The sequence below is a fragment of the Pipistrellus hanaki genome, assembly GCF_964339955.1.
Source record: "Pipistrellus hanaki genome assembly, chromosome: X".
In the NCBI taxonomy this organism is placed as follows: Eukaryota; Metazoa; Chordata; class Mammalia; order Chiroptera; family Vespertilionidae; genus Pipistrellus; species Pipistrellus hanaki.
The window spans coordinates 9,859,515-9,883,868 of record NC_140524.1 but is presented as its reverse complement, the minus strand read 5'-3'; the positions used below and the strand labels follow the sequence as shown (position 1 = coordinate 9,883,868).

The 24,354-nt window shown below is 45.8% G+C and overlaps 1 protein-coding gene across 1 annotated transcript in view; it reads right to left on the bottom strand.

Moving 5' to 3' along the window:
• Positions 1–4,971: 4,971 nt before the first annotated feature.
• GAB3 (GRB2 associated binding protein 3) overlaps positions 4,972–24,354 on the bottom strand; it is a 78,031-nt gene continuing 58,648 nt past the window's right edge. The window contains exons 3-11 of the mRNA XM_084871071.1: positions 22,915–23,131; positions 21,373–21,851; positions 18,173–18,228; positions 16,803–17,022; positions 13,819–13,900; positions 12,761–12,863; positions 7,296–7,412; positions 5,195–5,307; positions 4,972–5,101 (exon numbers count right to left, since the gene is read on the bottom strand). Of these exons, the coding sequence (XP_084727197.1) occupies positions 5,077–5,101; positions 5,195–5,307; positions 7,296–7,412; positions 12,761–12,863; positions 13,819–13,900; positions 16,803–17,022; positions 18,173–18,228; positions 21,373–21,851; positions 22,915–23,131 (1,412 nt within the window). The 3' untranslated portion in view covers positions 4,972–5,076. The remainder of the gene's footprint in view (positions 5,102–5,194; positions 5,308–7,295; positions 7,413–12,760; positions 12,864–13,818; positions 13,901–16,802; positions 17,023–18,172; positions 18,229–21,372; positions 21,852–22,914; positions 23,132–24,354) is intronic.

The window sequence follows — 24,354 nt, the reverse complement described above, 5'->3', positions numbered from 1 at the left end:
TGATGCTCTACCCACTGAACCACACCAGCTAGGGCTGTTTTTTAAATTTATCTTTTTAAATTTAGTTTATTGATTCAAGCTTTACAAATAGTAGTAAATGTGTCTCCTTTTTATCCCCATTGACCTTCCCCTGGCCTCCCCTACCCCCCTTCCCCGCCCTCACATATGCGCGCCCCCCCCCCCCCCCCCCCGTGTCTTGCGTGTCTTGCATTCATTGGTTAATGCTTTTATGCATGCATACAAGTCCTTTGGTTGATCTCTTACCTCCTCCCTCCCCCCTCCCAAAGCCTTTTCACTATAGTTTGACAGTCTGTTCTATGCTTCTTTGCCTCTGTATCTATTTTTGTTCATCAGTTTATGTTGTTCATTATATTCCACAAATGGGTGAGATCATGTGGTATTTTTCTTTCACTGGCTGGCTTATTTCACTTAGCATAATGCTCTCCAGTTCCATCCATGCTGCTGCAAATGGTAAGAATTCCTTCTTTTTCATAGCAGCGTAGTATGCCACTGTGTAGATGTACCAGTTTTCTGATCCACTCATCTGCTGATGGGCACTTAGGCTGTTTCCAAATCTTAGCTATGGTAAATTGTGCTGCACTGAATATAGGGGTGCATATGTCCTTTCTGATTGGTGTTTGCTTTCTTGGAATATATTCCTAGAAGTGGGTTTACTGGGTCAAACGAAAGTTCCATTTTTAATTTTTTGAGGAAATGCTATACTGCTTTCCGCAGTGGCTGCACCAGTCTTCCCACCAGCAATGGAGGGCTCCTTTTTCTCTCCCCATCCCAATTTATCTTTATTGTTGAAAGTATCACACTTGTCCCATCCCCCCACCTCACACCCACCCTTTATTGCCAATTATCGAAGCTTGTGTCTGATGAAGAAAAAAGATGTCAATCCCTAACCAGTCTGGCTCAGTGAATAGAGCATATGTGTCAAACACAAGGCCCGCGGGCCAAATCCAGCCCGCCAGGCCTTGCAATGTGGCCCGCACCGCGCTGTCATCACTGCACTCCGCTGTCAGTTTATGACTGTTCAGTAAACCATTCGGCCCGTGATTTAGGCTGGATTTTAGATTTTGGCCCCTTCTCTGATTGAGTTCAACACCCCTAGAATAGAGCGTCAGCCTGCGGACTCAACGGTCACAGGTTCAATTCCAGTCAAGGGCAGGTGTTTTGGTTGCAGGCACATCCCCAGTAGGGAGTGTGCAGGAGGCAGCTGATGGATGTTTCTCTCATTGATGTTTCTAATTCTCTATCCCTCTCCCTTCCTCTCTGTAAAAAATTAATGAAATATATTTTTTTAAAAAGATGTCAAGATATGGTTTGGCTGAACCCAGCCATGCGGCTTAGTAGTTGAGCATTGAACTATGCACCAGGAGGTCTCGGTTCAATTCCAAGTCAGGGCACAGGCCCTGGTTGCAGGCTCCATGCCCAGTGTGGGCGTGCAAGAGACAGCTGATCAACTATTCTCTCTCATCATTGGTGTTTCTATCTCTCCCTCTTCCTTTCTCTCTGAAATCAATTTAAAAATATTTTAAAAGACATGGTTTGGCAGAGCAGAAGCAGTACTCGTTACTGCCACCTGCTCAACTGCTTGCAGCGAAATAGCACGGATGTCGGTCACTCCGCATGAGTTGGTTCTTAAGTCTGTTGCGATTGAAAACAGCAATGAAGTCTATTTCACATTCTCAACTTTCAAAACGTGTTCTATGTTTCTACCAAGTGCCATCATTGTAAACAAATAAGGAACTTAAATCACGATTCCTCCTTACAAAACTTTATTAATGCCAGAAACGAAATAGTAAAAACACAATGGATTTTTTTTTTAACATCAGTATAATCGTGGGTACAAAGACGGCATGAATGGGGGCTGAGGAGGCCTTGAGAAGAGAAAGCAGGCCTGTGGGGAGCCTTCAGCCTCAAGTGAGACCTTGAGGTGTCAATTCAGTTGATCCTTGCTCCACCGACTGACCCACAGCCTCCCTCCATGCCTTTGTAGCGGTCTGTGTGCTGGGCCTCAGGGCTCATCCCACCTCAAGTCCCTGTAGGCTTGAGACCCTTCACAAGTCCCGATCCGGAGGAATTTTCTAACAAAACGAGATAGAAGGAAACAAACAAAACAAGGAACTGCGGAAAACAATGTGGGATTAATTAATTAATTAATTAATTAATTCCGTTGATTCCCAAGTCTTCTAGAAGGAGCACCCTGCAGTGTCCAGGTGTGCCGTGTGCACTTGACTCAGAATGGAATCTGGGATGATTTCTGTGGGGGGGGGGGGGGATCTCAGAGGTCACAGTTTGATTCCTGGTCAGGGCACATGCCTGGGCTGTGGGCTCAATCCCCAATGAGGGGCGTGCAGGAAGCAGCCGATCAATGATTCTCTCTCATCACTGATGTTTCTATTTCTTTCTCCCTCTCCCCTCCTGTCTAAAATCAATAAAAATATAAAACGTAGCCTGCTATATTTGGTTAAATGTTTAATTAACTCCCCCCTAATGCCTTGGCAGGGCCAGACCAAATGATTTCACAGGCCTTATACGGCCCGCGGGCCAGACGTTCCCCACCCCTGCTCTATGGGAGCTAGCAATCAGCAGCCTGGGATTCTTGCCAGAAGTTCTGTGACTCCTTGCAAATCACAGAGGAGGCGGCTCTTTACAGGCTCCAGCCTCCTGTGTGATGATGTGGAGCTGGCCACGGGGTGAGAGGAGCCCTCTCGTTGCTCTGTTTGGGCTCACTAAGGACTCGACTCAGTTAAAGAACTCGGCAGGCCCAGGTGGCGTGGCTCAGTGGTTGAGTGTTGACATGTGAACCAGGAGATCACGGTTCGATTCCCAGTCAGGGCACATGCCCAGGTTGCAGGCTTGATCCCCAGTGTGGGGTGTGCAGGAGGCAGCTGATCAATGATTCTTTCTCAGCATTGATGTTTCTATCTCTCCCTCTCCCTTCCTCTCTGAAATCAATAAAAACAACAACAACAAAAAACAAAAAAAAACACTCAGCACTTCCCCCACCTTGCTCCAGAAAGATGATATGACCAGGTCCTGCTGCTTTTAACATCAAAACTACTTCTTTTATGATCTAAACCACATGTGTCAAACACAAGGCCCGCGGGCCAAATCCAGCCCGCCAGGCCTTGCAATGTGGCCCGCACCGCGCTGTCATCACTGCACTCCACTGTCAGTTTATGACATTGTCAGTTTATGACTGTTCAGTAAACCATTCGGCCCGCGATTTAGGCTGGATTTTAGATTTTGGCCCCTTCTCTGATTGAGTTCGACACCCCTAATCTAAACAAACAAGTCTTTGGCATTTACTTACCGGTAGGGCATTCTGAAACCCCGAAACCACGCAGCAAAGCCTACAGCTGCCCTGCGTAACCCTGACCGTCACAGACCCGCCTGCCTAGTGGATCCAGCCTCACACAGAGGGCACAGGGTCGGTGAAAATGTTCCAGAAGCTGCTTCCTTCCCAGGTGTCCCGATCTGTCTTCTGGCCACAGGTGCTCGGAAGGATGAGGAAGAATTAAGTACATCCTCATGCGCAAGTGTGATTTTCGTCAGAGTGCCCCGAACCTCAGTACCCCATAAACAGAGGGGGAAACGAGCCAGGAAACCTGAGGCTGCGGCTCCTTGTTTTTGTTTGTTTGTGGGGTTTTTTGTTTTTGTTTTTCCCTAATCATAACTCTATCACTGAAAAGCATAAGATAGTCAGGGACAATTTGTGGCTTCCCAAAGTGGCGAAAATTCTTCCACCAGCATTCGCCAGCTTATGGGAAACACGTCGCAAGGGGACCGTGCAATCCAAGAATGGGTTTTGCACTGGTCGTCAGGAGGTATTTCTCATGGTAAATACTGCTTATGTTAGAGTTCCATGTCTGAAACCCTGGCTGGACACGCATACCTTTCAAGTATAAAAGCACCTGCTCAAAAGCCTATGAAAGGGAGAGGGGATGATGCCTCATCTCAGGTCCTGTGCGTGCTTCCCACTTGGCTCAAGTTTGACCAAACTGATCAATGTCATCAAAATCCGCAGAGTTGCCCTGGCTGGTTTGGCTCAGTGGATAGAGCGTTGGCCTGCAGACTGAAGGGCCCCAGGTTCCATTCCAATCAAGGGCCCATGCCCAGGTTGCAGGCTCGATCCCGAGTGGAGTGTGCAGGAGGCAGCCTATCAATGATTCTCTCTCATCATGGATGTATCTCTCTATCTCTCTTCCCTCTCCTTTCCTCTCTGAAATCAATATATGTCTTTTTTGAAACCCTCAGAGTCAGTGTGAGATGGTAGAATGAACCTGCAATGGGCAGCCTGGCCAACGCTATTTAAATCCGACTCTGTGTCTCGGCTCCATGAGTGATCGTGGGCTAGGTGTGCCCTTCTCTGGCCCTTGTTTGCTTTTCTTCAAGTGGGGGCAACAGTTTCTGCCAACCGGAGCCTCTGGGGTCTTTTAGGGGGAAGAGGCGATGATACACATGAAAACATGCCGGCAACAGGTCAACAGCAATGGGATACGGGGCCACAGGTAGCTGCTTAAACCACGACATCCTCAGAGCCACTGCTGTCCTCTGATATGGCCACCGCAGAGCCCAGGAACCATTGCCTCGTCACTTAAATTGTCTTTCTTTGGGGGATAACAAGGATCTATCTGCTGGAGCCTATGGAGGAAGGAGTGCAGCTTCTCCCACCATTGCTGGCTTGATCTCTTCAGCTGTGTCCTCGGGAGCTAGGACACGGTGGTCTCCAGGGGCTTCTCTGCTGGGAAAATGTATCATGTCAGCAGAAGCATGGGAGAGAGTGGTCCATTTCAGGTATTGGCGTCAAAGGATGTCTTCTTGTCAGTTAGGAATACTGGCTTACAATCTGCACTCCAAATCCTCCACTGGAGAGATTTGTCACCAAACTCTTTGAAAATAGTCTCTCGAGTTTTGTTTTGATTGTTCCTACCCTGTTGGAATGAATGAAGTTTTCTCCATGCCAGTCCATGGCCGTGCAATCCTCCATCACAGCCCCCTCCGGGAAGATGCTGTACACAAACAGATCCTCTCTCCCACGGGTTCTTGCCAAGCCCACGGACATTACAAGTTCTCTCTGCATCGTGACCTGTGTGGAACATCGGTGTGATTGGAGGGAAAACCCCTCAAAGCCAGCCCCACGCTTCCCTGGGTCACACAGGTCCAAGCCCACGGCACTTACACTTTGGATTGCCTCTCGTCGGTCCACTCCTGCTTTGTGTTCTGGAGAGCTTGTGTCTTCTGCTCATCCACCTGGACATAGTCTACTCTTTGCTCTTCAGAAAGGAGGAGTTTCTGAAGGGGGGGAAACAAAAAGGTTTTCGTTACATTCAATAAAAAATTCGGGAAAAGGTCGGTCCTTCCATGGAATATTCCAGCGGTATTTGCTACCCCTTCTTTCTGGATCATTCTCTGCAGAAGCGTTATTATATCTTGTGTAATCTTGTGTATGCGTACGAATAGCTCTTCACCTCTGCTCCCTTCAACTTTGCTCTAGCCATCTAATATAATGTGAGTGCAAGTGACACATGCCAATCCTGTAGAGCAGGGGTGGGGAACGTCCGGCCCGCGGGCCGTATACGGCCCGAGAAATCATTTGGCCAGGCCCTGTCAAGGCATTAGGGGGAGTTAATTAAATGTTTGTACAAATATAGCAGGCTCATTTTCAAGGTGATAATTTTGTATGGCCCGAGAATGGTGTTATAAATATCTAAATGGCGCCTGGCAGAAAATGGTTCCCCACCCTGCTTAGGGAAAAGAGGCACCCTGTGATTCTGCAGTCCCTCCTTTTCCCCTACCAGAAGATCAGCTTGCCTCAGCTGGAGTTGCTCCTTCTGCCTGGGCCCGGGCTTGAAGATGACCCAGAACACCAGTAGTGGATTGTTCCAGTAGCAACAACCGAAAAAGCCTTTTCTGTTGCAAGACACTGAGATTTGGGGGATGTTTGTCTTGACTGAATAGCCTCCCAGAACAGACTAATGCATCTTTTTTACTTATTGGTCTCACCTTTCTGACCAGCTTTTCTGGAATATCAGTTCAGGTTTTTGGAATGAAATTCGAGGTAAAGGAGAAATGGGAGTTCATCCCGCAAAGGAAAGGGAAGTCTTCCAGACTTTTTTTTTCTACATACACACACACACACGAATCATACTGTATATCCTATTTGGCAGGTTGTTTTTCTCATCAAACAATACACTGTTAGGCACAGTTTAGATTATGACTACCCCTTGATTGAAAATATCCATCTGTTGTCCACTGCTTACCATTCATTCATTCCATGGCTTACACTAGTTACACGGGCAGCACTAGTTCATGGGCAACACTAGTTAATGGCTAGTGTTGCTTCCATGTACTTACTCATTTAATCCTCACCATAGGCATCAACACAGGTGCTATTCTTTCTGATCCCCGCATTACAGACTAGAACACTACCCAAGAGTTGAAACTGTCCAACTTGGCCTTTAAGGCCCTTTACTGAGAGATTCCAATTCCAACTGAGACCTCCTGTCACAATCCCCAGCCTAGCCACACTAGACCATGACTCCTGTTTTAGGCAGGCCTTTCCGATGTCTAAAGTGTCCTCTACCTCACCCTCATCTCTGCCAGAGAATTTTTTCCGTAAGCTTTATGGTCCAAGTTTTAAAGGGCATGAATACCACAAAAGTGTATGTATATAGGCCGACCTTGAAGATATTACAGGTTCAATTCCAAAACACTGCAAGAAAGTGTCACCATAAAGCGGGTTGTAATTGTTTTGCTGATGAGAGGCCTGGCCTAAAACACATCTGTGGAGTGCAATAAAGTGAAGTGCAATAAAACCAGGTCTGCCTAGCCCTAGCCGGTTTGGCTCAGTAGATAGAGAGTGTCGGCCTGCAGACTGAAGGGTCCCAGGTTCAATTCCAGTCAAGGGCACATACCCAGGTTGTGGGCTCGATCCCCAGTAGGGGGTGTGCAGGAGGAGCCAATCAATGATTCTCTTTTATCATTGATGTTTCTATCCCTCTCTCCCTCTCCCTCCCTTCCCCTCTGAAATAATACACACACACACACACACACACACACACACACACACACACACAGGTCTGCCTATACATCCAAAGAATATAACCTAGAGAGAATACAGCAGGATTTCCGGGAGGCAGAATCAGGATTGGTTTTAATATTCTTCACTATACATGTCTGTATGCTTAAGATTTTGCAAAGAGAACACGCATGGTTGAATCATCAGAAAAATCTGAACAGAAATGAAATCTGGGAATTCTCAGACATAAAGTCCATCCTACCTGCTGTACAGGAGCTGGTGACGATGAATTGAAGTCCAGGGCTAAGTAATCCAGGCTGCATTTCTTTGTCCACATCACAGAACCACCACTCAGGGAGCTGCCTGTTCGGTGTTCCTCCTAGGAACCAACATCACAGACTCAGGTTAACAATGTCTGGCCAGGCTACCAAAGGAAGGAGGGTGAGTCGTGTCTTCATTTGAGCAGCTGCCGACAGATCATAACAGACTAATCTGATGAGCCCTGTACAGCTCATCCTGCATGTTGGAGTGACAGGAGGCATTTGAAATAAAAAAAATAGCCAATCCAGTCTTCAGGTGAAGCTATCCCTTTATTCACCATGAAAACAGTTGGCCAGGCCCAGCCAGCTTGGCTAAGTGGTTTGAGCATCAACCAATGAACCAGGAGGCCATGGTTCGATTCCTAGTTAGGGCAAAAGCCCAGGTTGCAAGGCTCGATTCCCAGTAGGGGGTGTGCAGGAGGCAGCCGATCAATGATTCTTTCTCATCATTGATGTTTCTATCTCTCTCTCCATCTCCCTTCCTCTCTGAAATCAATAAAAAAATAAATTTTAAAAAAGGAAACAGCCAAAATCTTCCCCCAAGAAGAATTTGGTTTATGGATCTGTCAGGCCCATGATACCTAGAGATTAAATCCTGAAAAGATCAACCACACTTACTAAAGCTCTAGTAAAGTCACCCCAATTGCACTTAAAGTTACTACTATATATGATACAATAACATGGATGTAACACTCACCCACGGACTTACCACCAGCTTCACAATTGGAATATTACCAATAGCCATGAAGTGCCTATTCTCCCTTACACCTCCTTCTCTCCCCACTAAAGGTTAAGCACTCGCTTGAATTTGGTGCTTCCCACTCCTTTTCCTTTTTTAAATATGGTTTTGTGAGTATTTAAGTACTGTCCTAAAGTCACATATTATTTACTGGTAGTTTTGCCTGTTTTGAACTTCTATCAATAGAACCATATGGTATGTGTTTTTGGTGGCTTCCATTTTGGCTTCATATTACATACTTCACATTCACCCATGTCCATGCAGTAGCCCTATTTGGTTCATTTTCATTGGAATAGAGGATTCCATTGCATGACTTAACTGTTTCGCTACCAATAACATTTGAGTCGCTTCCAGTTATAAGAAATGGTGCCCTGAGCATTCGTGCACCTGCAGAAAAATTTCTATCCAACAAAATGTTGGAAAGCAAATAGGCAAGAAAAAGAAATGAAAGGCATCCGAACTGGGAAAGAAGCAGCAAAGTAACCTGATTGCAGATAACATGGTATTATATATATCAATAGAAAACTCTCAAGATTCCACTCAAAATAATAATAAACTCAGCAAGGATTCATTTCTATTGTTAATGCATTTCTATACATTAACAATGAGCAATCTGAAAAGGAAATTAAGAAAAGCACTTAATTTACAATAGCATCAAAAAGAATAAAATATTTAGGAATAAATTTAGCCAACGGGACAGACTTATCCACTGAAAACTACCAAACATTACAGAAAGGAAGTTGAGCACACATAAATAAATGGAAGGACATCCTATATTCATGGATTGGAGGATAGGAAGGTTTAATGATTGAGATTACAACATTAGCCAAAGCAATCCATAGATTCAAAGCATTCTCTATCAAGATCTCAATGGCATTTTTTGCAAAAAATAGAAAAATCCATCCTAAAATCACATGGAATATCAAGGAGCCCAGTCAATATTGAGAAGAAAGAGTAAAACTGAAGGACCAACATTTCCTAATTTAAAAACTTGCTATAAAGTTGTAGTAATCAAAACTGTCATACTGGGATAAGGACAGACATACAAATGAATGGAATAAAGAGTCTAGAATAACCTTCACACATGTGGTTAATTAATTTTCAGGAAGGTGCCAAGACCAGCAGCGGGGAGAGGGCAGTCTTTCAAACAAATAATGCAGGGAAAACTGGATATCCACATGCAAAAGAATGAAAGTTGCACCCTAACATTAGATAATATACAAAAATTAACTCAATTTTTAAAAAATTATAAACAAAGGTTTTACTTTGCTTTAATATAATCTGCCTAGAAAAGGATTCTATATTTTGTCATTATCAGGTTTCTCTGAATACTTAAGAAAAATTAGTCTTTTCTGCCGAGACCAGTTTGGCTCAATGGATAGAGCATCGGCTTGGGGACTGAAGGATCCCGGGTTCGATTCCGGTCAAGGGCATGTACCTTGGTTGCGGGCATATCCCCAGTAGGGGGTGTGCAAGAGGCAACTGATAGAAGAAGAAGAAGAAGAAGAAGAAGAAGAAGAAGAAGAAGAAGAAGAAGAAGAAGAAGAAGAAGAAGAAGAAGAAGACCAGTGAGCTCAATTAGACATTTCTCCAAAGAAGATCTAAGCACATGAAAATGTGCTTCACATCAGTAGTTATTAGAGAAATGCAAATGAAAACCACAATGAGATACTTCACACACCTCAGGATGGCCATTATACAAAACCAACAAACAAAAAATGGGAAAACCAAGTGTTGGTGAGGATGTAGAGAAACTGGAACCATTTTGCATAGCTGTTGGGGATATAAAATGGTTTGGCCACTGGAAAACAATGTGGCGGTTCCTCAAAAATTATGCATACATTACCATGGGACTCAGCAATTCCAGCTCTAAGTATGTATCTATTCCAGCTCTAAGTAAGTATGAAAGAATTGAAAGCCGAGATCCAAACAGATGCTTGTACACCAATGTTCACAGCAGCATTGTTCAGAATAGCCAACAGGCAGTAACAACCCAATTGTCTACCAACAGATGAACAGGTAGACAATAGTGGTGTGTGCATACAATGGATTATTAGCCTTCAAAACGGAAATTCTGATACACGCTGCAATAGGGATGAGTCTTGAAAATACTATGCTAAATGAAAGAAGGCAGATACAAAAGGACAATATTGTTATGATTCCACTTATATGAGACTAGCAGCCCTGTGCACGAATCCGTGCACCAGTAGGTCGCTGCTGCCCTCCTGTAGCTCTCAGCCTGCTGCCCTGCCCTCCTATAGCTCCCCCATCCCCCCACCCCTGCTCCCCCTCATAGCTTGCTGCCCTGCCCCCTCCTGTAGCTCTCTGCCGCCCACTTGTTGCACACTGCCCCACCCTCCTGCTGATCCATGATCTGGTCCTTATGCAGCCATTCGTGACATGGTCAGTAGTTAACACCTCAAGGCATAACGGATAATTAGCATATTCCTCTCTCATTGGAGTACCTAGAATAGGCAAATTTACAAAGACAGAAAGTAGAATAGAGGTTACCAGGGGCTCACTGGTCTTTCTCACAAACTCAGAGATCAGAAATGAGCTGCTAGTCTCTGGAATGCCTGTGCACTTGCTTCTAGTTTGTTATAGATTCACTTCCCTTTTCTGTTCTCTGGAGACAGAGCACAGCTGGTCCAGCATCCTTTCTTTATAAGAGTGTTTTCTTCTACAAGCTTCCCAAGGGCCATTACTAAGTGTGAAAAACATTGGGAAGATCACAGCACATTTGTATATGAGTCACTTTCCATCTGCATATGGTTAAGTGCACTTACAGCGCAATTTTTATCTAACAGAAAGCCAAAATAAAGCCTTTAATTACTGCTTCACTGGAGATCACTGTGTTCAGATTCTGAATTGCGTATTATCCTCATGTATAAGAGGGCAGAACTGTCTTCTCAGAGGTATATAGGGCACCTGGCTGGCATGGCTCAGTGGTTGAGCATCGAACTATGAATCAGGAGGTCACAGTTCGATTCCCAGTTTGATCCTGGTCAGGGCACATAAGTGGGTTGCGGGCTCCATCCCCAGTAGGGGGCATGCATGAGGCAGGCAATCAATGATCTTCTCTTACCATTGATGATTCTCTCTCCCTTTCCCTTCCTCTCAGAGATAAATAAATACATATATTTTAAAAGTATATAAAATCACATTGCCTTGAACACTGTCCAAGATCCCCTTTCAAATTTTCATAGTTCAGAGATTCCCTCTAGAGAATTATTTCTAGAGTTCCTACATTTTATTTTATTTTTCAAATTTATTGGTTGTCGACAGTATTACAGGCGGTTCTCCTACTTCCCACCACCACCCAGGCCCCACCCCACCCCAGGCCTTCCCCACACTACTGTCTGTGTCTATGAGCTCTGCATATATGCATATTAAGTTCTTCGGTTAATCTTTTTTAAATTGTGGAATGGCACAGTTCCAGGTAAAGGGTCTGATAATTGTCAGGGTCTGATAATTGAAAGCCCCTTCTCCTCTTCAAAACCCATGCTCTCAAATAGAATCCAAGCTAAAGAGAATAGAAGGGATATGAGAGGGCAGGAGGGAGAGGTTAGGACTAGAACTATAAATGGTTCATCAAAGGACAGGAATGTCAGGTCTCTAGCCCAGCCGGTGTGGCTCAGTGCTTGAGCATCGACCTATGAACCAGGAGGTCATGGTTCAATTCCTGGTCAGGGCACATGCCCGGATTACGGGCTTCATCCCCAGTGGGGGGTGTGCAGGAGGCAGCTGATCAATGATTCTCTCTCATCATTGACATTTCTCTTCTCTTCTCTTCTCTTCTCTTCTCTTCTCTTCTCTTCTCTTCTCTTCTCTTCTCTTCTCTTCTCTTCTCTCTCTCTCTCTCTCTCTCTCTCTCTCTCTCTCTCTCAAATAAATAAAATACATTTTTAAAAAGACATCTCAGGTCTCTATCCACTGAGATCTACAGAAAGACTCGGATAATAGGAGTCTCCGAAGAGGAAGGCATTTGCAAAGCCCAAGGCAACCCCACTCAATGGGACTCCTAAGTGATTCATCCTTTGGAAGGTTCGGGGCAGTCAATGCGGGGTCACCTGTGGTCTGGTGGAGGGAACCATCCAACGTGTGAGTTTTTACAGCCTAGTTTTTGGATATCCAGGGAACTACACACCTATTGGGATCCAATAGGACAGTGGTCTGCAAACTGCGGTGGCTCGTGAGCCAGTTTGCCACTCTGTTGACTAATGAGTTTGCCGACCACCAGGATAGGGGCTTCATCACAAGAACAACAACAGCCTGTAATGATTGGAATCAAGAGTCTAGGTCAGTGGTCGACAGATCGGCAAACCACGGCTCAAGAGCCGCATGTGGCTCTTGAGCTGCAGTTTGCCGACCACTACAATATCACAACCCAGAATGCCTGACATTTCCATTTTCCCATGGCACATGCCTAAACCCTGGGTACTCTTAAATACGGTGGCCTCAAAATGGCACAAGGAAGCAAATATCGCAGGGAAAAATACCACTTTCAAACGATTTGTTCACAGTCTAGAAAACACTGCAGCCTGTTACAAAAAAGTGACTGTATTAAGATTGTATGGGGCTTTCTGAAGTATATGTTTCCTTCCTAATGAACTCTTAGAATATAGCTTAGAGTAAAGACTAAGAAGAGTATGAGAAATATGGGATTACCATCTGGATGTAGCTCTCTTCCTCGTCTCTGGAAACAGAATTGGCAAAAAATCTTGCAGAATTAATACCGTTTCTTCCTGGAGAGAGAAAGCTGGTCCGATTGCTAAGAACAAAAATATAGATGAGGTCAAAGCAATGTCTTACAGCTGCTCTGAAAGCCAGCCAGGAACTGACATGGCCCCTGTGGGGTTTCAGCCCTCCCCTTCCAGATACAACTTCCTTCCGGCCAAAGCAATTCTTAAAGCAGTAGAGACTGCCCAGCAGCTTCTGTCCTACCCTGGGGCAAATGACTCCCAATTCTCAAAGGTTATTTTTTCTCCAGGCTCTCCTCGTGACACAGCTCATGAGCTTTCTAGAAACAGACCAAGGCATCAGATCGTTTAGGAAAAAAAAAACACAAAAAAAAACACTCCTCCTTTGGGGTTCTCTTGTTTCCATTCAGAATAACCAGGAGCCTGGGCAGTGTGGCTCAGTGGTTGAGTGTCAAGCTATGAACCAGGAGGTCACGCTTCAATTCCCAGTCAGGGCTCATGCCCAGGTTGCGGGCTTGATCCCCAGTGTGGGGCGTGCAGGAGGCAACCGATCCATGATTCTCATCATTGATGTCTCTCTCTCTTTCCCTCTCCTTTCCTCTCTGAAATCAATAAAAATATATTTCAAAAGAAAAGAGCCTATTTTGGCTGATAGCGGATTTTGTAGCATGCAAATAAGGTCCGGATCTACGGGTCAGCTATTTGTGGCCATGAGGACTGTGCAACAAAGAATAGTTCTTCAAAGAAAGAGGAACAAGCAAATGACGAAGAGAGAAGTAAACGGGAGAGATGGAGAGAGATTCCTTGGGTTCCCGTCAGCATTCTGTTCCTGATTCCAGTATCTTGAGAGGCCGTTATATTCCTTTGTGACCTACAATCACTTCTGGCTTGTGATCATGAACCCCGTGCCTCCTTTTGCTTAAGCTACATCAAGTGTGCTTCAACTACGTTTAACGGGAGAAGCCCAACACCAAGACTGGGCGTGTCTGTGCTGAAAGAGGCCCCTTTGAGCAATCAGAGACTTACCAAGGCACAGTGTGGGTCCTGGTTAGAGAAGCATGTTCCCGGATGGTAGACAGGTTCCTCAGGTCTAGTGGAGGTGGCCGGGCTGCAAGATAACACACACAACATGCAGGAGGGTAAGTTCTCAGGAGTTCAAGGCCAGAATCTAAAGACTCTAAAACTCTGACATTGCACTTGGCTAGCACATCGAACGCAAATGGACGAATAAGCAACACCGATGACGGGTATGAATTTCATTGTCCTACTCTTTCCTGCCTCATTGAGCAAATGGTCACATGACTAGCTGGAGGTGACAATGAGGCCAGACACTTAGTCAATATACACTTAGTAAAGACTCATTATACTATGTCAGGCGTGATTCTAAGTCAGGGGTTGGGAACCTTTTTTTCTGCCAAGGGCCATTTCAATATTCATATTCATTCGTGGGCCATACAAAATTATCAACTTAAAAAGTAGCCTGCTGCCCAGCTGGTGCTGCTCAGTGGTTGAGCACCGAGCTATGAAAAAGGAGGTCACAGTTTGATTCCTAGTCAGGGCACGTGCCCAGGTTGCGGGCTCCATCCCCAGTGGGGTGTGCAAGAGGCAGCTGAACAATGATTCTCATCATCGATGTTTCTATCTCTCCTTTTCCCTTCCTCTCTGAAATCAATAGAAATATATTTTTTTAATTAAATAAAATTTAAAATTCAGTTTCTCAGTTGCACTAGCCACACAGAGTTCTGTCGGACAGCATTGCTATAGAAAATCAACCAAACAAAAGGATAATATCCACCTCAGAGTTCCAGGTCCCTGCTAAATAGCTTCTGACCAGAATGAATGGTTATTTCCTCTGAACCTCTTAAGACAGGGTCTGTTCTCCTATTTAGCACAGACCTCATAATTCTTCTTCTTCTTCCAGATGTTTTTTATATATCTTCTTTCCTCCCAGACTGAAGAGCCCTCCTTGCTTCCTCATCTCTGCATCCCACCCCGTGCCCAGAATAGCACGATACGCACTGTAAATGTGATTTGACTCAAATTGAACGGGTGCGACTGGAAGGGACCAGACATGAGTAAGGGATTCAGTTACCAGCTTTGGGCACGGCCGCCTGAAGGAGTAGTTCTCCCAGAGGACAAAGAGGAGGGGATGTACCAGATGTGAGGGGCTGTGATCGGTCACGGTACCGAATCTGTCCTGGGAATCACACAGCCCTCCTCACCGGGCAGGTGACAGTGGGCGGGAGTGAAGTTAGAAATGGACTTGGGCCGAGACCGGTTTGGCTCGAGCGTCGGCTTGGGGACTGAAGGGTCCGGGGTTCGATTCCGGTCAAGGGCATGTACCTTGGTTGCGGGCACATCCCCAGTAGGGGGTGTGCAAGAGGCAGCTGATCGATGACTCTCTCTCATCGATGTTTCTCTCTATCTCTGTCCCTTCCTCTTTGTACAAAATCAATAAAATATATTTTTTTTAAAAAGAAAGAAAGGAAGAAAGAAAGAAAGAAAGAAAGAAAGAAAGAAAGAAAGAAAGAAAGAAAGAAAGAAAGAAAGAAAGAAAGAAAAGGACTTGGGTCTGCTTCTCCTCTTTCCCCCTGCCCCTGTCTCCCTGCCTGGCCGAGGCTGCCTGGAGCAATGCACAGGCGTTAGGAAGCTCTGTGAACACAGGAGCCGGACTGCTCATGGCCAAAGTCTTCTGCCACCTGAAACAACTCAGCCGCAAGGCATGCACAGGGCACTGACTGAAATTAGTGTCAGCCCTGGCCGGTGAGGCTCAGTTGGTTGAGCATCAATGGCCTCACGCATCGAAGAAAAGCTGCCGGTTTGATTCCTGGTCAGGGCACATGCCACATTGCGGGCTCAATCCCCAGGAGAGGGCGTATAGGAGATAGCCTGCTGATATTTCCCTCTCTCTCCCTCTCCCTCTCCCTCTCCCTTCCTCTCTCTCTCTCAAATCAATAAAAACATATTATTAAAAAAAGAAAAGAAAGAAATTAGTGGCCCTAACCGGTTTGGCTCAGTGGATAGAGCATCGGCCTGCAGACTGAAGGGTCTCAGGTTCGATTCCGGTCAAGGGCATGCACCTAGGTTGCGGGCACATCCCCAGTAGGGGGTGTACAGGAGGCAGCTGGTCGATGATTCTCTCTCATCGATATTTCTAACTCCCTATCCCTCTTCCTTCTTCTCTGTAAAAAAATCAATAAAATATATTTTAAAAAAGAAAAAGAAAAAATAAATTAGTATCAAAGGCCATTCTCGGCTGCCTTGTAGGAAGAGGGCACTGTGAAGACATTCAGGTGCTATTTTAAATAAGAGATGCCTTGCCCTAGCCGGTTTGGCTCAGTGGATAGAGCATCCGCCTGCGGACTGAAGGGTCCCAGGTTTGATTCCAGTCAAAGGCATGTACCTTGGTTGCAGGCACATCCCCAGTAGGGAGTGTGCAGGAGGCAGCTGATCGATGTTTCTCTCTCATCGATGTTTCTAATTCTCTATCCCTCTCCCCCTCCTCCCTTTCTCTCTGTAAAAACTCAATAAAATATATATATTTTAAATAAATAAGAGACACCTGGTAGGTTCCATTCCCATCCACCATCATTTGTTTCTGGTCCGTTTGCCTCTGGAATGAACTTTGGCTTTGGAGGCTGTACTCGCAGCCTGTAAACCCGCTGGTTCCTTTAACCATGGTAACCTGGGGCAGTAAGGTTCCCCGGGCCTTCCCCTTTAATTCCAGTCATTTCTCCTCACCCTGAAACCTGCCAGTCCTCTAGGATAAGGTGACTAAGACGTCCCGCTTTGGGCGGGACAGCCCCGATTTTTACCAATGTGTCCCGCGGCATTTTTAAAAAGTCCCGACAAATTGGTAAAAAATCGGGACAGTCCCGCCCAAAGCGGGATGTCTGGTCACCTTACTCTAGGATGGTTCTTCTTGTGCTTCCTTCCCAGAGAGGGTCAGGAAGGAAACCCCCTATGGCTGCTCCCCTCAACTACACAGCAGGCCCGGCCACACGGCTTACGTTTCCTCTGAGGCTTGAGATCTCTGTTCACCGGCGGAGGCTCCAGGTCCGGAGGGAGCTTGGGCAGGGGGCTCACGAGGCTTCCCGAGCTCATGGGGATGTAGTCGTCGGGGCTGCATGGGGTTCGGAGACAAGCAGCGGCGACGTGGGGGCCCATGGGCACGTAGCCGTCCTCGGCGCTGGCTGACGTCGGGGGGTACATCGGGGAGAACCTGCTCGGCTGCAGAAGAACAGGTGCAGGTTGGAAACCGCAGGGTAGTCATGGAAACTGCTGACCGGGGGGCACAGGGTTTCGGTTGCCAATGACCCCAGAATGACTCTGAACTTCCTTAGGGAGGTCAGGCGAGCCTCTTACTCAAGCTCCTGGATGCATTGTGTGAGGTAGGTGATGGCTCCCCGAGAGCTGATGCTGCTAAGCCTTGCACATGTGTCAAACACAAGGCCCGCGGGCCAAATCCAGCCCGCCAGGCCTTGCAATGTGGCCCGCACCGCGCTGTCATCACCGCACTCCGCTGTCAGTTTATGACATTGTCAGTTTATGACTGTTCAGTAAACCATTCGGCCCGCGATTTAGGCTGGATTTTAGATTTTGGCCCCTTCTCTGATTGAGTTCGACACCCCTATAGGTGACCAGACGTCCTGCTTTTGGCGGGACAGTCCCGATTTTCAACAATTTGTCCCGCATCCAGCGCTGTTTTTAAAAAGTCCCGCCAAAAATGGGACGTCTGGTCACCTTATGGAAGATAGACGGTTATGAATGGATGCAAATGCTTTCAGTACAGAGGGATGCCTTCAGAGAGTCTACATCCGCTGCCTGCTCAGTCTGTTTAATGCAGTGACTCGAGTGTATTAGCATTTTGATGTTTTTGAAACTATTTTCCTTAAAGCTGAAAATATTGACAAATGGCTATGATTAGCCTTTCTAAATAAAATGAAACAAAACAACAATTAAAAATAAAGGGATGCCTTTAGCAGCTCCCCTGAGTCAGGCAGGTGTCTGAACCATTTGAATCGGCAGCATCCTTACAGAACACAGTTTCTAAACAAATTCAAGCCATAAGGGGAGACTGGAACGGTCCTGAGATTCAGAGTGTCAAAAGACTTCAAGGGCCCTGGCCAGTTTGGCTCACTGGATAGAGACCTGGAGGGTCCCAGGTTCGATTCCCGTCAGGGGCATGTACCTTGATTGTGGGCACATCCCCAGTTGGGGGTGTGCAGGAGGCAGCTGATCGATGCTTCTCTCTCATTGATGTTTCTGGCTCTCTATCTCTCTCCCTTCCTCTCTGTAAAAAAAAATCAATAAAAATATATTTAATTAAAAAAAAAAAAAGACTTCAAGGGCTTAAAGGAACTCAAAGGGCCAAACTCACCAAATTTAAACTCAGCCGCTTGTCTCGGTGTCTTAGGGATTGGCCTTCTGCATCAGCTGTAAGAGACAAGATGGGGTGGTGAGTTATTCAGGACAATATCCCTTTAAACTAGGGTCCAGGCCGGGCCAGCATTGCTCAGTGATTGAGCATTGACCTCCACACCAGGTTCGATTCCCGGTCAGGGCACATGCCCGGGTTGCAGGCTCGATCCCCAGTGTGGAGAATACAGGAGGCAGCTGATCCATGATTCTCTCTCATCATTGGTGTTTTTCTCTCTCTCCCTCTCCCTCTCCCTTCCTCTCTGAAATCAATCAAAATATTTAACACCGTGGGACCCTGGCCTCAGCTCCCAAGAGGCAGAGAAGCGTAACAGTTTCTATATAGCAAGTCTAGTTGGGCAAACAGATGGAAATCAGATCAGATTTGGAAGAAGCTTGTGTATGATAGCTTCATTTGTCTCTGGGAGTTGTGAAGAGATGTGGCATGTCATTAACAAATGCTTGTTGTATTTATTACATCAAGTTTCTGAGCTTAGAGATGACGGAGACAGAACTGGAGGTTTGAGGAGAGAAGAGAAGGTGTGAGACACCCCTGGTGCTGACCAGGAGAGCAGGGTGAACAGGGAAGTGACGGAATTGAGATCTGTGACCATGAACCAGAGACTGTGATTCTGTGCAGCAATAGTCAGCTACGCAAATACAGGCGTGGAGAGAGAGGCAAGTTGAATTAAGACCAAATTAGAAACTTGTCAGATGGGTGTGACATCAAAATGTAGAATACTAGTTGATCTGAAAGAGATGTCCATAAAAAAAGTAAAGTTTAAAAAGAAGGAAAATTTAAAAAAATAAAGTTAGCGACCAACATGGAGTTGCTGACTTTTTATTGTGCTGAGAACATTAAGAACAAAACCTGAACTTATACCAATCACCACTATTTAATAAGAATATGTTTAAAATGTTTGTAACTTGCCCTGACCAGTTTGGCTCAGTGGACAGAGCGTTGGCCTGTGGACTGAAGGGTCCCAGGTTCGATTCCGGTCAAGGGCATGTACCTTGGTTGCGGGCACATCCCCGGTAGAGAGGGTGTGCAAGAGGCAGCTGATCGATGTTTCTCTCTCATTGGTGTTTCTAACTCTCTATCCCTCTCCCTTCCTCTCTGTAAAAAATCAATAAAATATATTTTTTAAATGTTTGTAACTATGTAAAAAAAAAAATAATAAAAGGTGATGTCTCTAAGGCAGCAAGATACGTGGGTCTAGACTAGGAATGGGGACCTTTTTCCTGCCAAGGGAAATTTGGATATTTATAACTTTATTCAGGGCCACACAAAGTTATCAACTTAAAAACGAGCCTGCGGCCTTTGGTCAAACATTTAACTAACTCACCCCTCAGGCCTTAGCTGGGCCAGAGCAAAGGACTTCGCGGGCCTTATACAGTCCTTAGGCCAGACGATCCCCACTCTTGGTCTAGACTCTAATCCTATATAATAAAGAGCTAATATGCTAATTAGACAAAACAGCAGAATGACTGTCCACACAACCATCTGGACGACCTTCTGGATGAACCTGGAGCTGTGAGGGCCGAGCCCCTTGCATGAATTTCGACTCTAATGAAATATGATGTTTGGGAATTAGTTTCAAGATGTCAACCGAAGCCATAAGAGTAGATGAGATTCTCTAGGTTGCACATGTTAAGTGTAAAACCCAGCGAGTCCCAATATTCAAAGAGCAGGAGGATGAGCAGTGGCTCATTCCAACGGTGCCATCGCAGGATCATGAGGAGAGTCAGGGGCAGGGCCTTCCAGACTAAGGAAGGAGAGAACAGCCAACAACGCTGACTGCTGGTGGCAAGTGAGGCGAGTGCTTTTAGCACATGCGGACCAGAGCCAAGTGTCCCCCGAGAAATTGGAGATGTCAAAGGTCAGGCTGGCCAAAACCGGTTTGGCTCAGTGGCTGGAGTGTAGGCCTACGGACTGAAGGGTCCCGGTTTTGATTCCGGTCAGGGGCATGTACCTTGGTTGCGGGCACATCCCCAGTAGGGGGTGTGCAGGAGGCAGCTGATCGATGTTTCTCTCTCATTAATGTTTCTGACTCTCTATCCCTCTCCCTTCTTCTCTGTAAAAAATCAATAAAATATATTTAAAAAAATAAAAAAAGGTCAGGCCGAAACCGGTTTGGCTCAGTGGACAGAGCGTCGCCCTGCAGACTGAAAGGTCCCGGGTTCGATTCCGGACAAGGGCACGTACCTTGGTTGCGGGCATATCCCCAGAAGGGGGTGTGCAAGAGGCAGCTGATCAATGATTCTCTCATTGATGTTTCTAACTCTCTCTCCCTCTCTCTTCCTCTTCCTCTCTGTAAAAAATCAATAAAATATATTTTAAAAAATAAAAAAAAAAGGTCAGTCTGTCTCTGAGAAATAAATCAGAGTCAACATCATGGAAAAGTGAGAGAGTAACTCCAATCTCTGAAAGATGTGACGAAGATTGATGGAATTAAGAATATGTATTATATATGCACATGTAAGTACGTATGTAAGTATGCATCTATGTCTTTGAGGCTGCAGAAGTCCCGGGGGGGGGGGGGGGGGGTAAAAGCTGTTCTGCAGTCACACTGTAGAGTTTAAAATCTCTACTTCCCACCACTGATTAGCTGTGTGACACTGGATAAGATACTTACACTGTCTGTGTCTCAATTCTGTAATCTGTAAAATCAGATCAATAATGCAATCTACTGCATAAGACTGCTGGAAAGGTTAGACATGCTAGTGCACATGAAGTTCCTAGTACAGTGCCTGGAATGCAAAAAGTACTTACATCTGAGAAATTATTATGGATGTTGTTGATAAAGAATATGTGAACACAGTCCCCTAACTCCCTTTCCATGGCCAGATTCCTACTGATGTCACCTAACAATACCAATATAAAGAAGACTGCCTGTCCAGTGTGGCTCAGTTGGTTGAGCGTAGTCCCACGCACCAGGAGGTCAACGGTTCAATTCCCGGTCAGGACACATGCCCGGGCTGAAGGTTGTATCCCTGGTGTGGGGTATGCAGGAGGCAGCCAATCAATGATTCTCTCCTCATTGATGTTTCTCTCTCTCTCTTTCTCTCTCCCTTCCTCTCTGAAATCAATAAAGATATTTTTTTTAAAAAAAGAGGAGCCGGACTTCTCTCTGTACCTCAATATTTGCATCCAACACTTACCTTTCCAGGTTCTCACGTTATCTAACCCCGAGAGGGAGATTCTTCTCGGCGCCGCAGTGCATTCTGGCTTCCTGAAGCTGCTGTGCCCACCCCACAGTAGCTGCTCCTCGCGGCGCCGTTCAGAGAGATGAAGTGGTTTAGGCGGGCGGGGAGGTGGCCTGGTGGCCACCAGGTCTAGTTCTTTCACCCCGAAGGGTAAAGAGCGTTGGCTTTTATCTACGCGAAGGGTGGGATGTAAGGAAGTTTCCAGCAATGGTGAGGCAAAGTGGTCCCTGGCCGGCCCATTGATATCTCTGCTCCAGGTCAGGGCAGCCTGCGGCCTTGTGGGAGGCGCCTCCTGAGACCCGTTCCGCTGGGCTGAGGGGTGGACTAGGTTAATGTAGGGCAGCGTCTGCAGGCCGTCAACAAAAACATCATCGAACGAAGTCTGTTCCAATGAGCGGTCTGAGTTGGACCAGCTGTCACATCTGGTGGGTAAACTGAGGGAAGAAAAGCATGAACATTTGACAGCAATGGAGCAGGTGTCTGGCCGCTGTAGTCGGTCCCACGGGGACACCGCTGATACAGACTTGGCAGAAGTCTGAAGGAGAATGTCATCCACCCTCCACAAAACCCAGGGGGCCTCACTCTCTGATCCTCAGTGATCAGCTTTTATTTGACTTCTGTAGCTACATTCCCTCTACAACCCTCAGCCACACCAAGCCCTGGGTGCAGAAATAAAATAGTTGGTTTGTGAAATGTGAAAATGCAAGGTTAGCCCTAACCGGTTTGGCTCGATGTATGGAGCGTCGGCCTGCGGACTGAGAGGTCCCAGGTTCGATTTTGGTCAAGGGCATGTACCTTGGTTGCAGGAATATCCCCAGTAAGGGGTGTGCAGGAGGCAGCTGATCAATGTTTCTCTCTCATCGATGTTTCTAGCTCTCTATCCCTCTCCCTTCCTGTCTGTAAAAAAATCAATAAAATGTATTTAAAAAAAAAAAAAAAAAGAAAGAAAAGAAAAAGAAAGAAAAGAAAAGCCCTAACCAGTTTGGCTCAGTGGATAGAGCGTTGGCCTGTGGACTGAAAGGTCCCAGGTTCGATTCCGGTCAAGGGCATGTACCTTGGTTGCGGGCACATCCCCAGTAGGAGGTGTGTAGGAGGCAGCTGATCGATGTTTCTCTCTCATCGATGTTTCTAGCTCTCTATCCCTCTCTCTTCCTCTCTGTAAAAAAATCAGTAAATATATATATATTTTTTTTAAAAGAAAATGCAAGGTTAGAAGTGAAAGCCACAATGCTGACATCTATGACTCATTTTGTTGAGTGTAACACATGCTTCACCCTTCCTAGCGGTTGACAGTGATCTGACCCCACCTTGTCAGTCGCAGAAAGAGAAGCGAGGGCGCATCCACCCACTGGGAGATGCTACAGCTGAACGGGCTGACTTGGGCAGGCGCACTGAGCATATCTCAGTGACAGGCCCTGCAAGAGGAGGCTGTGTGGGCTCTGCAAACAGGAGAGAGCGTGGGAGAGGCCTGGCTCGGAGTCCGGCGCATGAGCATACCTGGCGTGGTGCAGTCTTCCACTCTCACAGTTGGACAGAATCAGATAATCAGGAAGGAAGAGCAGCTCTGACTCACTTCTGGTTTCCTCGGTGGCTATGGTATTAGAGTGTGGGTCATCTCTTGGCAAGGGGGAGCTGACAGCATGGGCGGTGTGGAGGAAGCTGGCAGGGGACGGCTGGAGGGAGGAGGGCGTGTGAGTGAGGCTCTCCACGGAATCTGCCGGAGGAATCATTTCCCAGGTTAACGGTTAGGAATGGCTATAACACTCACCAGCAATTTCTCAAACAGCATTTCAAGAAGCCAAAGAGAAGATGCAAATCACAGCTGGTGTTTGTACTGATGGAGGAGACCATTTCCCCAAGCTATAAACAATGTCTGGGAAAGAGGGCCAATGTTCCAAGAGTGAAGTGTTGAATCAATTAAGAGGGGGAAAAAAAAAACCACCCCAAGCATTCATGGTATAAAAATCTGCAGTTAAATAGTCTACACACAGCTTCTTTATGGCCTGCAGCCTCAGGCCTGCATCACTATTTATTCAGTCAAAAAAAATTTATATATATATATATATATAGAGATATAGATATATATAGATATATATATAGATACACATATATATATGTGTGTGTGTGTAATTATGCATGTCAGATACATATGTATGTACTATGTATGTACTTACATATGCATTTTTATGTATACTGAGTGGCCAGATTATTTATGATCTCTGAATGTATAATAATCTGGCCACTCAGTATCTATCCTATATAATAAAAGGCTAATATGCAAATTGTCCCTGCGACCAGGAATTCGACCGGCAGGCAGGCCGGCCAACTGCCCATGTCCTCCATCCATGCACGAATTCATGCACCGGGCCTCTAATATACATACATATATATTAGAGGCCTCTAATATACATACATATATATTAGAGGCCTCTAATATACATACTAATATACATACATAATATATTCACACACACACACACACACACACACACACACACACACTGTGTGGCCAGATAATTATGTGTTCAGAGATCATAATAATCTGGCCACGCAGTGTATGTACACATGTATAGATAGATGTCTATGTCTACAAGAACAGGCGAAAGTAGATTTACGGTTGTGAGCATGCAAAACTTAGTTTATTATTATTTTTTCTAATATACTTTTATTGACTTCAGGTAGGAAGGGAGAGGGAGAGATAGAAACATCAATGATGAGAGAGAATCATTGATCAGCTGCCTCCTGCACACCCCATACCTAGGATCGAGCCCACAACCTGGGTATATGCCCCTGGTTCATGGCTTGACGCTCAACCACTGGGCCATGCTGGCTGGGCAAATTTATCCTTGTATAATTATTTATTCTTATATCTTTTCCATGCAAACAACTTTAAACAAGTTTTGCCCACCCCTCTATATGGGACACCTACTTTGCACC